General features: G+C 36.7%; 1 protein-coding gene across 5 annotated transcripts in view; it reads left to right on the top strand.

The window, feature by feature from the left end:
- EHBP1 (EH domain binding protein 1) overlaps positions 1-16,927 on the top strand; it is a 350,507-nt gene that overhangs the window by 166,253 nt on the left and 167,327 nt on the right. For all 5 annotated transcript variants that reach the window (XM_058551124.1, XM_058551123.1, XM_058551127.1 and 2 more), the window contains exon 10: positions 5,530-5,719. In XM_058551124.1, the coding sequence (XP_058407107.1) occupies positions 5,530-5,719 (190 nt within the window). The remainder of the gene's footprint in view (positions 1-5,529; positions 5,720-16,927) is intronic.

Below are 16,927 nucleotides of genomic sequence, written 5' to 3'. Positions count from 1 at the left end.
ATAACTGATGAATTTTTAATTCACAATGAGTTAATGATATAACGTATCTATTACTCAAGTGTACAGTACAAGGATAAAAATAATTCTTGTTTATTCAGAGTGATGTAGAAAGACCTGAAACAGATTATTCAAATCATAGGTGATCAACAGAATGTGGAAATTGTGCTAATTCCTTAAATAATTTTTTTTACTAAAAATACTAAGTATTTTATTTTTTATAATTTTTTGTTTATTGCAGTAACATTGGTTTATAACATTGTATAAATTTCAGGTGTACATCATTATACTTCTATTTCTGCATAGATTACATCATGTTCACCATCACCACACACGTGCCGAATTATCCCTTTCGCCCTCCTCCCTCCCCCCTTCCCCTCTGGTAACCACCAATCCGATCTCTGTTTCCATGTGTTTGTTTATTGTTGTTATTATCTACTACTTAATGAAGGAAATCATGTGGTATTTGACCTTCTCCCTCTGACTTATTTCACTTTGCATAATACCCTCAGTGTCCATCCATGTTGTCACAAATGGCTGGATTTCATCGTTTCTTATGGCTGAGTAGTATTCCATTGTGTATATATACCACATCTTCTTTATCCATTCGTCCCTTGATGGGCACTTAGGTTGCTTCCAAGTCTTGGCTATTGTGAATAACACTGCACTGAACACAAGGGTGCATGTATCTTTACGCACTGGTGTTTTCAAGTTCTTTGGATAAATACCCAGCAGTGGAATAGCTGGATCATATGGTAGTTCTATCCTTGATTTTTTGAGGAATCTCCATACTGTTTTCCATAGTGGCTGCACCAGTTTGCACTCCCACCAGCAGTGTATGAGAGTTCCCTTCTCTCCACATCCTCTGGAACACATGTTGTTTCCTGTCTTGTTAATTATAGCCATTCTGACGGGCGTGAGATGATATCTCATTGTGGTTTTGATTTGCATTTCCCTGATAGTTAATGATTTTGAACATCTTTTCATGTGTCTGCTGGCCATCTGTATATCTTCTTTGGAGAAATGTCTGTTCAGGTCTTTTGCCCATTTTTTAATTGGGTACTTAGTTTTTTTGTTGTTGAGATGCATGAGTTCTTTATATATTTTGGAGATTAACCCCTTATCAGATGTATGGTTTGCAAATATCTTCTCCCAAATGTTAGGTTGTCTAAAAATACTAAGTATTTTTAAAAATGCGTTAATCAGCAATTATATAACACTCATCATTACAGAGAAGGGAGCAGTGTTCACAGTCATATATATATATATATATATATATATATATATTATATATACACACACATACACACACACACATTATTCCTATTCACTGTTTTTTATAGCGTTTTTTTATTGATATATACTTCGTGTAACATAAAAGTCCCCATTTTGAAGTGTACACTTCAGTGGTTTTTATTTTATTCATTGTGTTATACATCCATCACCACTATCTAATTTCAGAACATTTTTGTCACCCCAAAAAGAAATCTCATAGCTATTGGTAGTTAGTCCCACTTCCTCCTTTCCCCCATCTCGTGAAAACCACTAATTGACTTTCTGTCTATATGGATTTGATTATTCCGGACATTTCATATAAATAGAAGCATATCCTGTTCATTCTTAAAGAGTAGGAAATTCAGTTCTAGTTAAGAATCTCTGATCTACAAGAAAGATCATTCAAAGCTCTTAAAAGTATAGGCTTCTTGTCCTTATTCTGATTTAGTACCTAACCACTGGTGGTGTCCAGCACGCTGTTGTTTCACAGGTGGATTTTAGGTGTGAAGAGATAACTGATTCCCTCAGTCCTCCTGGCGGTCAGGCATGGTCCAGGGCAGCTGGAGTCCTTGGTACCTCCATTTTCTAGGAGCTCCCTGTTTACTCTGGCATGCCATACAAATTTCATATTCATTACATGTCATAGTGTAAAACAGATTGAGAAACACAGCCCTAATTGTTTCAAGAATATGTCCATTTTGGGCTGGCCCCGTGGCTTGGTGGTTGGGTGCGTGTGCTCCGCTGCTGGCAGCCCGGGTTCAGGTCCCGGGCGCGCACCGACTCACCACTTCTCCGGCCATGCTGGGGCCGCGTCTCACATGCAGCAACTAGAGGAGTGTGCAGCTATGACATGCAGCTATCTACTGGGGCTTTGGGGGGCAAAAAAATAAAAGAAAAGAATATGTCCATTTTGGTTATGTTTCTAGTAATGCGAGCCTCAGGAACCAACTTTGAAAATCAGTTGATCTGAGCTTCTTTTCTACTTGCATTTACCTTCACTGTACAAAGAATACCAATATTCCTGGTTAGAGGGAGACCTAGGTGGTTAGAAGCTGGCAGAGAGATATGAAGAAAAAGGACAGTATCTAGATACCTTTGTATACATACTAGATAAATTTTCTAAAAGTTGCATGCAACTAAATATTGTAAATTCAATTATATAAAGCACTGAAGAATTGCCTGTTTTAAGGAATTCTGTCATTTTTTTCTGTTAAGCACAAATTCTTTTGTAATATAAATATCCTCTAACACATCTGAGTTTTTCTTAAACTAGCCATACTTAAATAATGAATTAATTATTATTGTACCAGCTACCATCTTACAAACTACTGTGGAAATCCATTATAGAGAGATTTAACCAGGAACAGTTTTTAAAGCTATCACCCAAATAATTCGCAACTAAATTAATTCAGTTAGATTGCAGTGAGTCCTTTTAGTGCTAAAACATATAACATCAGCTGGCAAGTAGTAAGTTTTGGGGGGAATAAAAAGAGATTTTTTTTCTAAGTTTTGCATTTTTTTAAAAAAAAAATTGTTTTTATTCCATTTCTTTGTATTTACCTCCCTTTAACCTACTTTTAGAGTTTGAAAAACAGCTATATGAGGCTATTCATAAAATTAGCAGGATAAACAAGATTGTCATAAGGATTAAAAGGGTTAATACATGTGAAACACTTAAAATAGTACCTAGCACCACATAAGTACTTTATAAATGTCAGTTAATAATGTTTTTGGCAAGTGCTCCATTCTAGGCTGGATGTGATACCCTTTCTACCTCTTTTCAGAAAGCATGTTCAGCTTTTTCTGAACACGTAGTTATTTTAACATTGTTCTTTGCTTTGATTTCCCCAAGTTCTTCTGAAGGTGGTAAGCGTGGGATATAAATACTTCAAGCATATCTTGGTCACTAGGCAAGAATATTTTGGCCTGAAAAGCTAATTTTCAAATATATATTTCTTGCTCTTTTTCTCTTGAATGCACAGACATAAGAAAATGAAGAATAGGAAATAGGTTTCTATGTAGGTGCCACCCTCATTCAGTTAAAAGCAACTACCCTGAGCAGGGGTGAGAGAGATTCTGAGGCCGTACTCCCAGCTCAATGGGAAGGAGTCAGAACACTAATCGTTGCCATGAGTAATGAGAGTGAGAGTGACATCACAAGTATGGTAGATATACTTGGTACCCAGAGTCTCATGTGACCTGACTGTCTATATATAAATCCTTAGGCAGAGGTATAGATAATTGGTTATTGATTCTTCATGAGTCTGGTACTGTTGCAGTTCAAAGAACATACACAACTGAAACAGAGGGCTATCACCACTACAGGTTTTATGTGACAAGGTAGAATTCCATTGGTATAATCACTATGTTTGGGTGATCTGGTCCTTAGCTTTGTAGACTCAGAAATTCTGTTGTTACTGTGCATACAGGATGTTGAACTCTAGGGAACTGACAGGTGTTGAAAAGAAAAGTAAGAAAATAAGTATCTAATAAATAAGAACCAAAATAACAGTTTATTACTGTGTAATAGGAAGAATAATCATCATATAGACCAGATAGTTGTGTTTATAGATAACTAACTAGAAAAAAAATCCATCTACTCATAAAGGAAGTTAACAAGGAAGATTTTCTCCCTGGGCCCAGACTCTAAGTAGAGGAAAAAAAAAGTCTTTCCTGACAAGTTAGAAGCACAGGCCCACCCTCAGGTGGATTTGACGTTATGTTAGCAGGATGGTCTGAAAGTAACAAAGAAAGTGGCTTCTAAGGTGCTTGGCAAATGCACACATAAAACACTGAAGAGAGGCACTCCCAACTCAGACTACACAAGATTTTCTCAGATTAAGCCCTGAACTCACAATCTAGAGTTACAAAACACACAAGGAAACAGTTTACTAAGAGAAAGTTAGGAGACAAAAGAAACACCAGGATTATACATGCAAGGACTTCAAATAATAGATTTATCAGAGACCATAAAATAAATGTTTAAATGATTAATGACTCAAATCTCTGTACCTGAGATATTATATACACAGCCATATGAAGAAATATGCTTATTGAAATTAAAATTTCATGGAGAATTGAACATTAAATTAGACACAGATGAAGAGAGAAAAAGTTAACCGGATCATAGATGTGAGGGAATTATCCAGAATGTAGCACAGGAGAAATAAAAATTTGTAAAAATATGGAAAGAGATAGTTCAACATTTATCTAATAAGATTTTCTAAAGAAGAAAATAGAGAAGAGGCTATCAAAGATATAATGGCTAATAATTTTTCACAACTAATGAGACACTTTCACTTTCAGACTCAGGAAATGTAAGGAGTCTGAAACAGGATAAATTAAAGGAAATCTACACCTAGACGGGTCATAATAAAATTGCTCAAAACCAGAAATAAAGAGAAGATCTTAACAACAACCATAGATAAAAGATGACTTACAAAAGAGCAATATTAAGTTGACAATGGGCTAATATTTCAAAGTGCTGAGACGAATTAACTGACAACTAGAATTCTCTACCCACCTAAACTATCATTTAAGTATTAATACAGAGGAAGGGATGAAATGCAAGAAAAAATGTTTGGTGGAGGGAGCATTAACAAAACAGTATTTCCACATCTTATTTCCTTTTCCTTGGATGTGGAGAATATACAGGATTTACTGTTATTATAAACGTTTTTCTAAGGGTCTGTATATAATAGAGCTGAGCATGACCTTGTATTTAAAAAATTAAAAAATACTTTTTAAAAGGGAAAATTTTTATTGTTAATGATTAACAAAAAAAAGATTAACAGTGATTGTTATCAAATTGTAGGTTGTCACTGGTTTGGGTTTTTTGCTATTATTTTCACTATTTTCTAGTTTTACAAATGAACATACTTTAGTTGGGAATAAACTATTTTTTTTCCCCTCGACCATTTTTTTTACTGATGTCTTAATAGTTTATAACATTGTGAAATTTTAGTTGTACATTATTAAATGCCTCCCTTCACCCCTTGTGCCCACCTCCCAATCCCCTTGCCCCTGGTAACCAACGTACAGTTTTCTCTGTCCATGTGTTGGTTTATATTCCACATGTGAGTACAATCACACAATGTTTGTCTTTCTCTCTCTGTCTTATTTCACTTAACATGATGCTCTCCAGGTCCATCCGTATTGTTGCAAATGGGACGATTTTGTCTTTTTTTTTAATGGCTGAGTAGTAGGCAATAAACTATTTTTAGAGGGACATTTAACAATAATTCTTCTTTCATTTAGGTCAAATCCCTTTTATGAACCTAAACCAACTCCTCCTCCAAATAATTTGGTAAATCCAATTCAAGAACTGGAAACTGAAAGAAGAGTAAAAAGAAGAGCTCCAGCCCCACCAGCCGTCTCACCAAAGACAGGAGGAGTAAATGAAAACACAATTGTGTCTGCAGGAAGAGATCTCTCCACTTCTCCTAAGGTAGGAGTTTATTCTTAGTAACACGTGTAGCATTAGTGTTTGTTCTTTTTCCCCCCATGCAATTTAATTCAAATTAAGTAAGGTCATTGTTACTTATTTTTGGTGGTTTAAAAGTAAAATCTAAGTAAATGCATTATACTGCAACATTGTAAATATGTTTGAGAGCCTCTAAGTTTATAGTACAGTATGGATTGGATAGTTTGGGTTAAGATTTGTTTTTAAAATGCTGTTTAAAATCAGAGGAAGAAAGACATTATAATTGTAGGGTTGGTGCATTCAAGACAGGATACTCTAAAGCAGCTAGGTGTGAGAGACAGCTTACATTAATATCGAAGAAGGAAATCATCCTTTGAGAAATGTACTGGGAAGTTTAAGGCTCAGTACAGAGAAATGCTTTGTCAAAGAATTTCAATATTGTCACTTAGATTTATGTCAGGTTACAATTTTGGCCTTATTGTTACTCTTTTTTAGAAATATTAATGCATAATAACTGTGGAAAGGTAAAACACAATGTTGGAACAAAGTCTAAAGTTTGATTGCAAGTAGTATGATATCTTCCATGTGTAAGGTAGAGATGTTGGATTTAACAAGTTTTTTTAAGTAAATAACTTTTGCCCATCTATTCATGCATGTTTTATTGTTACTATATTACATTATTTGATTCTCACATGTAGTTAGGGGAAAAAATGAGATGAACTTGAACTCAGAGGGATAAAGTAAAGGTCACAGGTCCCCCAGCCAGTAGAGACAGGATTGAAACAGGCATTTTCATTAATTGTGTGATATATGGACCATACTCCACCTCGCGTGCCTGGACTGCTGTTTTTCTCAAGGACAGCAAGGTTTCAGTAGTTTCTCTTGGATTTTTCGGTTCATTCTGTGGCTTTTGTTAAATGCTACAGTTCTGAAATCGTTTATTTGTTTTGCCTGTATTTTCATAGTTTTAGAAGGAGAATGAGTTCACTGAGATCTTACTCTGCCATTCCAGAAGTTAATCTCCAGGTGTTTTTATATCAGGTGTTTTTTTAAACTTATAACTTTAGGAAGAGAAACTAGGACTAAATTGTCTTGCTATTGGCTAAGGAAAAGGGGTGGAGGGTGTAAATGAAAGCTGCAGTTGGTAGAAATATAAAGCAAAGGAGACGGCCAATTCCTGTAACCATGAGAGCAAAAATAAAGACAGTAACTGGGACACTAGTCAGGAGCAAGAAGCCATTTTGGTCTTTTATCCAACCTAACCATCAAGAATACCTACACCTGAGTGACGTCAGCATCATGGCGGAGTGAGCTTTCCCGTGAATTCTTCCCCCACAAGATACAACAAAAGTAACAGCCACAGACCAACAACGGAATCCCAGACAGTGAAAAGCTGGAGCGGAGGGATCCACACTGCCGCACATCTGAGAGCGGAACGTGCTGGGCCCCCGGAGGAAGTGGGGAGAGGTAAGGCGAACTCCGCTCCCTCCCCATCAGATCAGCGATCCGGTCCGCGCGGCTCCCAGAGAGGGGGGAGGGGCGGCCCTCGGCGGGAAACTGTAGCTCTTCGGGCTCTCTCAGCCAGTGGGAAACTCCCGCACAGAGGGCTCAGAGGAGCCACAGGGCTACCATCAACATCTGAGCAACCCAGAGAGCGGATAAAGAGGGGCAAACGAGAAGCCTCCCACATCAGGGACCCAGAGGGCAAAAGAGAGAGCTCCCCCCTCCCCGCAACCCGGAGTCTGCAGCTCGACCAGATCTAGCGGTCCGAGGCAGACCTGAATAAACTGGACTGGACCCGTGGATCGCAGTGGGGAAAAGAAACAAAACAAAACAAAACAAAACTGCGGATCGCAGCAGAAAAACTGGGGCAGAGCGCAGGGGGCTTAGACTACACAGCCCTTTACCACCAGACAGTGGCGGCAGGTGGAAATTGCAACCAGAGACTTCCAGGATGAGGAAAATCAAAACCAACACAGGAACCACAATGCAAAAATATATGAAATCACCAGACCAGAAACAAAATGACAAGCACCCAGAAATCAACCCCGAAGACACAGAAATCCATAAACTAAATGACAGAGATTTCAAAATAGCTATCATAAAAACACTCAACGAAATACGAGACAACACAGACAAACAATTAAATGAGATTAGGAGTTTCTTCACAAAAGAGATTGAAATCATAAAGAAAAACCTATCAGGGCTGATGGAGATGAAGAACACAATGGAGGAGATAAAGGAGAATCTGGAATCTTTAAAGAACAGAGCTGACAGTATGGAGGAAAGAATTAGTACTTTAGAGGATAGGAATACAGATATACTCCAGATGGAAGAAGAGAGAGAACTAAGACTAAAAAGAAATGAAGAAAGACTCCGAGAAATATCGGACTCTATTAGAAAATGTAACATAAGAATTATAGGTATCCCTGAGGGAGAGGAGAGGGAAAGAGGAACAGAGAGCCTATTCAAGGAAATAATAGCTGAAAATTTCCCAAATCTGGGGAAGGAGCAGGAAATACCAGTAAGCGAAGCCAACAGGACTCCTATATATATTAACAGACAAAGGCCTTCACCACGACACCTAGTGGTAAGGCTAGCCAGGGTCAACGACAAAGAAACAATATTAAGGGCAGCTAGACAAAAACAAAAAATAACGTACAAAGGAACTCCCATCAGGCTCTCAGCGGATTTCTCAACAGAAACTTTTCAGGCTAGAAGAGACTGGAATGATATATTCAAAATACTAAAAGACAAAAACTTTCAGCCAAGAATACTCTATCCAGCAAAAATATCCTTCAAATATGATGGAGAAATAGTAACTCTCCCAGATAAACAAAAGCTAAGGGAGTTCATGGCCATGAGACCGCCACTACAAGAAATACTCAAGAAGGCCCTCAGGCCTGAAAACAAGAAGAGAAAGGTAACACAAAGCTTGGAGTAAGGAGAAAAGTAGGTAGACAAAAATCAGAGAAATAGTAGATCTTTACCGGAATAGGTTAGCAACCACTTAAATACTAAACTCAAAGATCAAAGGAAGAAATTCACCAAAAATAAATTTAACCTCATCACTGTAAACACACAGCCACAACACAAGATAGAATAAGGTATAACAAGAGCAACTTAGAAGGGGAAGAAGAAAGTGACTGAATTGACTTAGTATAAGGAAATAGGAGGCTATCAGATAATGGACTATCTCATACAGAAGATTTTTCGCCCAAACCTCAAGGTAACCACTAAACAAATAATCAAATTAAAACCACATATGATAAACAAAGAGAAAACTAGAAGAATCATAAGACAGAACAACCAAACTGAATTGGCAGTCCAAAACAAATGGGACAAGAAACAAAGGAAATGCAAAAGAACCAGAAAATAAGTGACAAAACAGCAACATTCAACCCTCATATTTCAATAATTACCCTAAATGTAAATGGATTGAACTCTCCAATCAAAAGATACAGAGTGGCAGGATGGATTAAAAAGCAAGACCCAACAATATGCTGCCTTCAGGAAACACATCTTAGCACTAAAGACAAGCACAGGCTCAGAGTGAAAGGATGGAAGACAATACTCCAAGCTAATGGCAAACAAAAGAAAGCAGGTGTTGCCATACTCATATCAGACAAAGTAGACTTCAAGATAAAACAGGTTAAGAAAGACAAAGAATGGAAATATATAATGATAAAAGGGACACTCCATCAAGAAGACATATCACTTATAAATATATATGCACCCAACATAGGAGCACCAATGTACATAAAACAACTATTAACAAACCTAAAAGGAGAAATCAACAACAACACAATAATAGTAGGGGATCTTAACACCCCACTTACAGCAATGGATAGATCATCCAGACAAAAAGTTAATAAAGAAATATTAGACTTAAATGAAAAACTGGACGAGATGGACCTAGTAGACATATACAGAGCACTCCACCCAAAAACAGCTGACTACACATTCTTCTCAAGCGCGCATGGAACATTCTCTAGGATAGACCATATGTTGGGAAACAAAGCAAGCCTCAATAAATTTAAGAAGATTGAAATCATAACAAGCATCTTTTCAGACCATAAGGCTATGAAACTGGAAATGAACCAGGAAAAAAAAACTGGGAAAGTGACAAAAATGTGGAGATTAAACAACATGCTACTGAACAACCAATGGATCATTGATGAAATTAAAGGAGAAATCAAAAACTATCTGGAAACAAATGAAAATGAAAATATGCCACACCAAACCATATGGGACGCAGCAAAAGCGGTCCTGAGAGGGAAACTCATAGCGATACAAGCCCACCTTAACAAACAAGAAAAAGCCCTAATAGGCAACCTTAAATTACACCTAACAGAACTAGAAAAAGAAGAACAAACAAAGCCCAAAGCCAGCAGAAGGAGAGAAATAATAAAAATCAGAGCAGAAATAAATGATATTGAGACCAAAAAAACAGTAGAAAGGATTAATGAAACAAAGAGTTGGTTCTTCGAGAAGATGAACAAAATAGACAAACCCTTAGCCAGGCTAACTAAGAAAAAAAGAGAAAAGGCTCAAGTAAATAAAATTAGAAATGAAAGAGGAGAAATTACAACGGATACCGTGGAAATACAGAGGATTATAAGAGAATACTATGAGAAATTATATGCCAACAAATTGGACAATCTAGAAGAAATGGATAAATTCTTAGACTTATACAACCTCCCAAAATTGAACCAAGAAGAAATGGAGAATCTGAATAGACCAATCACAAGTAAAGAGATTGAAATAGTAATCAAAAACCTCCCAAAAAATAAAAGTCCAGGACCAGATGGCTTCTCCAGTGAATTTTACCAAACATTCAAAGAAGATTTAATACCCATCCTCCTCAAACTATTCCAAAAAATAGAGGAAGATGGAACACTTCCTGAATCATTCTATGAGGCCAACATCACCCTGATACCAAAACCAGACAAAGACAATACAAAGAAAGAAAATTACAGGCCAATATCGCTGATGAACATAGATGCAAAAATCCTCAACAAAATATTGGCAAACCGAATACAACAACATATTAAAAAGATCATACACCGTGATCAAGTGGGATTTATACCAGAGACGCAGGGATGGTTCAACATCCGCAAATCAATCAACGTGATACATCACATCAACAAAACAAAGAATAAAAACCACGTGATCGTCTCAATAGACGCAGAGAAGGCATTTGACAAGATACAACATCCATTTATGATAAAAACTCTCAATAAAATGGGAATAGAAGGAAAGTACCTCAACATAATAAAGGCCATATATGACAAACCCACAGCTAACATCATACTCAACGGGGAAAGACTGAAAGCCATTCCTCTGAGAACAGGAACGAGGCAGGGCTGCCCACTCTCACCACTCCTGTTCAACATAGTACTGGAGGTTTTGGCCAGAGCAATTAGGCAAGAAAAAGGAATAAAAGGAATCCAAATAGGTAACGAAGAAGTGAAACTCTCACTATTTGCAGATGACATGATTGTATATATAGAAAACCCTAAAGAAGCTGTTGGAAAACTATTAGAAACAATCAACAACTACAGCAAAGTTGCAGGGTACAAAATCAATCTACAAAAATCAGTTGCATTTCTATATGCTAATAATGAACTAACAGAAAGAGAGCTCAAAAAGATAATACCATTCACAATTGCATCAAAAAGAATAAAATACCTAGGAATAAATCTTACCAAGGAGGTGAAGGACCTATACAATGAGAACTACAAGACATTATTGAGGGAAATCTACGATGACATAAAGAAATGGAAAGATATCCCATGCACGTGGATTGGAAGAATAAACATAGTTAAAATGTCTATATTACCTAAAGCAATCTACAGATTCAATGCAATCCCAATCAGAATCCCAATGACATTCTTCACAGAAATAGAAAAAAGAATACTAAAATTTATATGGGGCAACAAAAGACCCCGAATAGCTAAAGAAATCCTAAAGAAAAAGAACAAAGCAGGAGGCATCACAATTCCTGACTTCAAAACATACTACAAAGCAATAGTAATCAAAACAGCATGGTACTGGTACAAAAACAGACACACAGATCAATGGAACAGAATTGAAAGCCCAGAAATAAAACCACACATATACGGACAGCTAATTTTCGACAAAGGTGCCAAGGACATGCAATGGAGAAAGGAAAGTCTCTTCAATAAATGGTGTTGGGAAAACTGGACAGCCACATGCAAAAGAATGAAAGTGGACCATGTGCTATCGCCATTCACAAAAATTAACTCAAAATGGATCAAAGACCTGAAGGTGAGACCTGAAACTATAAAACTCATAGAAGAAAATATAGGCAACACACTATTTGACATTGGGTTTAAAGGAATCTTTTCGGATGACATGCCTACCCAGACTAGGGAAACTAAAGAAAAAATAAACAAGTGGGACTTTATCAGACTAAAGAGCTTTTATAAGACAAATGAAACCAGAATCAAGATGAACAAACAACCAACCAGCTGGGAGAGAATATTTGCAAAACATACATCTGACAAGGGGTTGATCTCCATAATATATAAAGAACTCACACAATTGAACAACAAAAAAACAAACAACCCGATCAAAAAATGGGCAGAGGAAATGAACAGACACTTCTCCAAGGAAGATATACAGATGGCCAATAGGCACATGAAAAGATGCTCAACATCACTAATCATCAGGGAAATGCAAATCAAAACAACACTAAGATACCACCTCACGCCCGTTAGAATGGCTATAATCACCAAGACAAAAAACAACAAATGTTGGAGAGGATGTGGAGAAACAGGAACCCTCATACACAGCTGGTGGGAATGCAAATTGGTGCAGCCTCTATGGAAAACGGTATGGAGATTCCTCAAAGAATTAAAAATAGAGATGCCCTATGATCCAGCCATCCCACTACTGGGAATCTATCCAACGCACCTGAAATCAACAATCCAAAGAGGCTTATGTACCCCTATGTTCATTGCAGCATTATTCACCATAGCCAAGAAGTGGAAGCAACCTAAGTGTCCCTCGACTGACGACTGGATTAAGAAAATGTGGTATATATATACAATGGAATACTACTCAGCCATAAAAAAAGACAAAATCGTCCCATTTGCAACAACATGGATGGGCCTGGAGCGTATTATGTTAAGTGAAATAAGCCAGAAAGAGAAAGACAAACACTGTATGATCTCACTCATATGTGGAATATAAACCAACACATGGACAGAGAAAACTGGACTGTGGTTACCCGGGAAGTGGGGGTGGGGGGTGGGCACAAGGGGTGAAGGGAGTCATATATGGGGTGATGGACAAACAAAAATGTACAACCCAAAATTTCACAATGTTAGAAACCATTAAAATATCAATAAAAAAAAAAAAAAAAAAAAAAGAATACCTACACCTAGCCCTTGTCTCCCTGAAGCCCTAGTCCCTCATTGCCTACTCCCTGCCCCATCTCTCTTCTATAGTACGTTGGAATTTGAAGCTAATCACAAATCCTAATCCTTTTGTAGGGAATCGAAAGGAATTTAACAGTGCCTCTTGTGTGCCAGGCAATGTTCTATTACCTCTTTTGATCCACAGAACAACCTGAGAAATACATAACCATTATCTCCTTTTTACATATGAGAAACTGAATGTTAGTTAAGTAACTTGCTCAAAGTGATAAAACTAGTAGTGCCAATGCCAGGGTTATCATTCAGGTCTTTTGAGTCTATAACCCATACTTTCCCACTGTACCATTCTACCTCTAGAGAGAGATTTTCGGTTCCAAGTTGGAACTCTATAGAAACATTGTTACACGTGGTGATTAAGTTTGTTGTAGTGAAGTATAACATAGCTATTATTTTGAACTCAGTACCTCATTGCAGATACCTTGTAGAATAAATGGTGTTTATAGGAAAGGCTGAGCATTTTACCGGCATACTTCTCTTGGAAAAGGCCTCATTCTGCTCAGACACAGATAAGTAGAAACACAATCAGTCATATTCACAGTAGCCATCTGCTAATCTGGAAGTTAGTTTGGATAATTCAGCTATGCAAAACACAACTGTAAAGAATTAACTTTAAAAAAGATTGCTGATGTTAAATAAAAAAAAAAACAATGTACGTAACAGAGTATAGTATGATTCCTTCTGATTGTATAAAGCTTTATTTAAAAAGCTTTATTTACACATATATACGTACGTATATAAATGTACACACTTGTATACATTATGGAAGGCATCACAAGTAACTTAATAGTGGTTACCTTTGATAAGAAAAGTCTTGGTGAGATGGAGGGTACGCACAAGATTGATGAAGGCATTACGTTTTCTTTTTGTACCTTTCTATATTGTTTGAATTTAGAACCTTATACATGTTTTACTTCTGTTTTTGTTTGTTATACTAATAGAGGTTACTGAGTAATGAGATCATGAATCTTTGTTGTTGTTGTTGCCTTTTGTAGAAGATACAAGACAACATTTCCTAAAGAAATTTATCCCTCAGAATAGAAGTCGCTCTTAGGTCTGACTAGTGGTATTGAGCTATTTGGTGGTAGCCTGGAGTTCCATCAGGTACCTGGGTGTTGTGCACTGAAACCAGGTAGGGAGGCTTAACAGCAGGGCCCTGGACCCCCTGTTCCACTTCTATAGCACAAATCCACATTCATTCATTTTATATATTGGAATTTATGTAAGATTTCATTTGAAAAAAAAGTGGACCATTGCTAAACCAAAAAAAAAAAAAATTGAGAACTACTAAGTACACAATTATATGTGAGATAAGGAAGAAGATTAGAATCAATAGCATACTGACAATAATAAAAAATGATAAATGGCATCTGAGAAAGCATAGTAGTATGGGGCTTATTCATCATAGGACTAGATCTATGTATATATCCAAGTAGTTCCTGAAGACTTTACAGTATTAAAGCTTAGTAAAATAATTGACCATTTTGGCAACCTTGAGACAACCTGAAAGAGTCCTACTATGCTTAGTAAACAATATTCTATTTAGGAAAGCAGGGAAGTGTGTTTTATATCAAAACATTTCTATTAAAATTATTAGAGTTTTGATGCTTTAAAAGGTATGCCTCTTGGCCAATTATTTCCCTTATTTGTAAATTAAAAAGGAGATAACAGTTCAAATAAAGCTTTTGAAAAAAACAGGCTCATGTTTTAGTTGAATAATGAAAGGATATTACACTACAATTGTTTCGTATAACAGAATGCCAAACTGCACTCAATAGCAACTGACTGCAGAGGCTGAAGAGCATTCAGTGTCGTAAAATGACAAGTGCTCAGCTAGATGATTAATTTCCCCACCTGTCACCTGAAACTACTTATTTTTAAGAAAATTTATGAAAAAGAACCAAGACCAGGATTTAAACAAACAGAGTGATAATAAGCATGTACATATATTGCAAATAAATTCAAACTATTCCCGAAGGCAGCTAAGGACCCCTCCTTGTCATAAATCTACATAAACTCCTCACTTCAGACCATTGATTTCTGCATTTGTAAAATGAGAAAAGCATAATACTTTTTGAGACAACTTAGCAAAAAAGATCAGTGTTTAGAGAAGTAACCTGACATTAAACACACAACCATCTAATAAAATAAAATGATCAGTTAGGCTCAATGGTGGCTGACCACCATTTACTGGCTGTGAATATAAGTTAATAACTATATAACTCTGAACTCCTAGATACAATTCATTCAAATTAGTGTAAAATGCAATTCAGATTATAGGAAAGAGTTTAGGAACATAAATGAAATTGTTGCCAGATACATCTGCTAATGTATATTATTAAACACTATAAACTCAATTCCATAAAAATCACAATATTAACAGTCACCTAGCGGTGACAATAAGGAATTAAAATAAATTAAACTTACACTCTGGTGATAACATGGAGAGGAGCCCCACTGCACATTCAATGATGAAATGAGCCTGGTCAAGTGGAGAAGGGTTCCCTCAAAGGTCCTGATTGGTGGATCTCCAATGATCGACAGTGATACTACTCTCCACTTGCTCCATCTCTGAAAGTGGAAATCCCATCCATATCTCTAGGCCCAGCTAAATAACTCAAGCCTTCACTCATATTCTTACCTTTTTCTAGAAAGTTCTGGCAAAGATCCAAGGTTTACACTTGGATGTTTTTGAACTTGAGTACGGATTGCATAAACTTTGAGAAGCCCAGGGTAAACCAAATTCAAAGTTACACATAGCAATCCTCTTGGTTGGTCCTAGTGGCAAATTCAAACTGCAAACCAAACACCCTTTTTAGCTTTTGCACATAAAGGCCTCCTTCTAGAAAGTTCTTTATCCTCATTTCTGTCTGTGCAAAATTGTGTAGAATGATGCCTGTGAGCCATTCATCCTGAAAAGAAATAAGCACACAATCAAACTACTAATTTCCTCCTATCTAATTGAAAATGTCTCAAACCTTCCAAGAAAAATCATAAAAAGAATGAAGATCAAAATTTAATTGAAAAAATGATAAATACATAGTTGTTTTGTAAAATGAAATGCCAAACTGCATTCACTGACAGCTGGGGGCAGGGAGGGTAAGCTTAAGTTACCTGTAAAATTTTTGCTTATTGGAATACCTTAATTACCAGAATACCCTGTTCCTCAATAATACTGAATAAATGGGGCCCTCCTGTATGGATCACCTGTTCTATTGTTAGTACTCTTTTGGTTATGACTAATAGAAGCAAGCCGTTTGGTTGAATTTTTTTTGCTTAAGCGAAAAGGATAACTTGTTATAAAGATACAAGGAGATTTTGCAGAACACTAGGCAGAGAATATAGCTAGGCCTGAGGAATCAATCTCAATTATATCTGCTTGTCTCTGGAATGCCTTCAGTCTGCCTTTACTTTTTTAATAATAAATTAGTCAAGCTTGTTTTCTCCCTGCAAAATAGATTATGTTCTGGAATTTCCTGTCTCCCCCATGCATAGCTACCCTTCTTTCAGTGTGGCTGACTTTAGCTAAAGGTTAAGAGCAAATTACGTTGAATCAACTACCTTCTTTAATATGTATGTGGAGCCTCCCAGAATAGTTATTTTTTAAGATCCTATTAATCAAATAAGTCTCTGGTTAATGGAATTTCAGTTGGAATTAAGATTATTTGTGGGCAATAGAAAGCCTCAAATAACAGCCTAAATAAAAGAAAAATTGATTTCTCTCTGAAAATGTTGAAGGTCCAGTGCTGATACAGTAACCTCACAAAGTCAT

The sequence above is a fragment of the Diceros bicornis genome, chromosome 12 (assembly GCF_020826845.1).
Source record: "Diceros bicornis minor isolate mBicDic1 chromosome 12, mDicBic1.mat.cur, whole genome shotgun sequence".
In the NCBI taxonomy this organism is placed as follows: Eukaryota; Metazoa; Chordata; class Mammalia; order Perissodactyla; family Rhinocerotidae; genus Diceros; species Diceros bicornis.
Note: the sequence above shows the minus strand (reverse complement) of the source record. Positions and strands in the feature narration are given on the sequence as shown.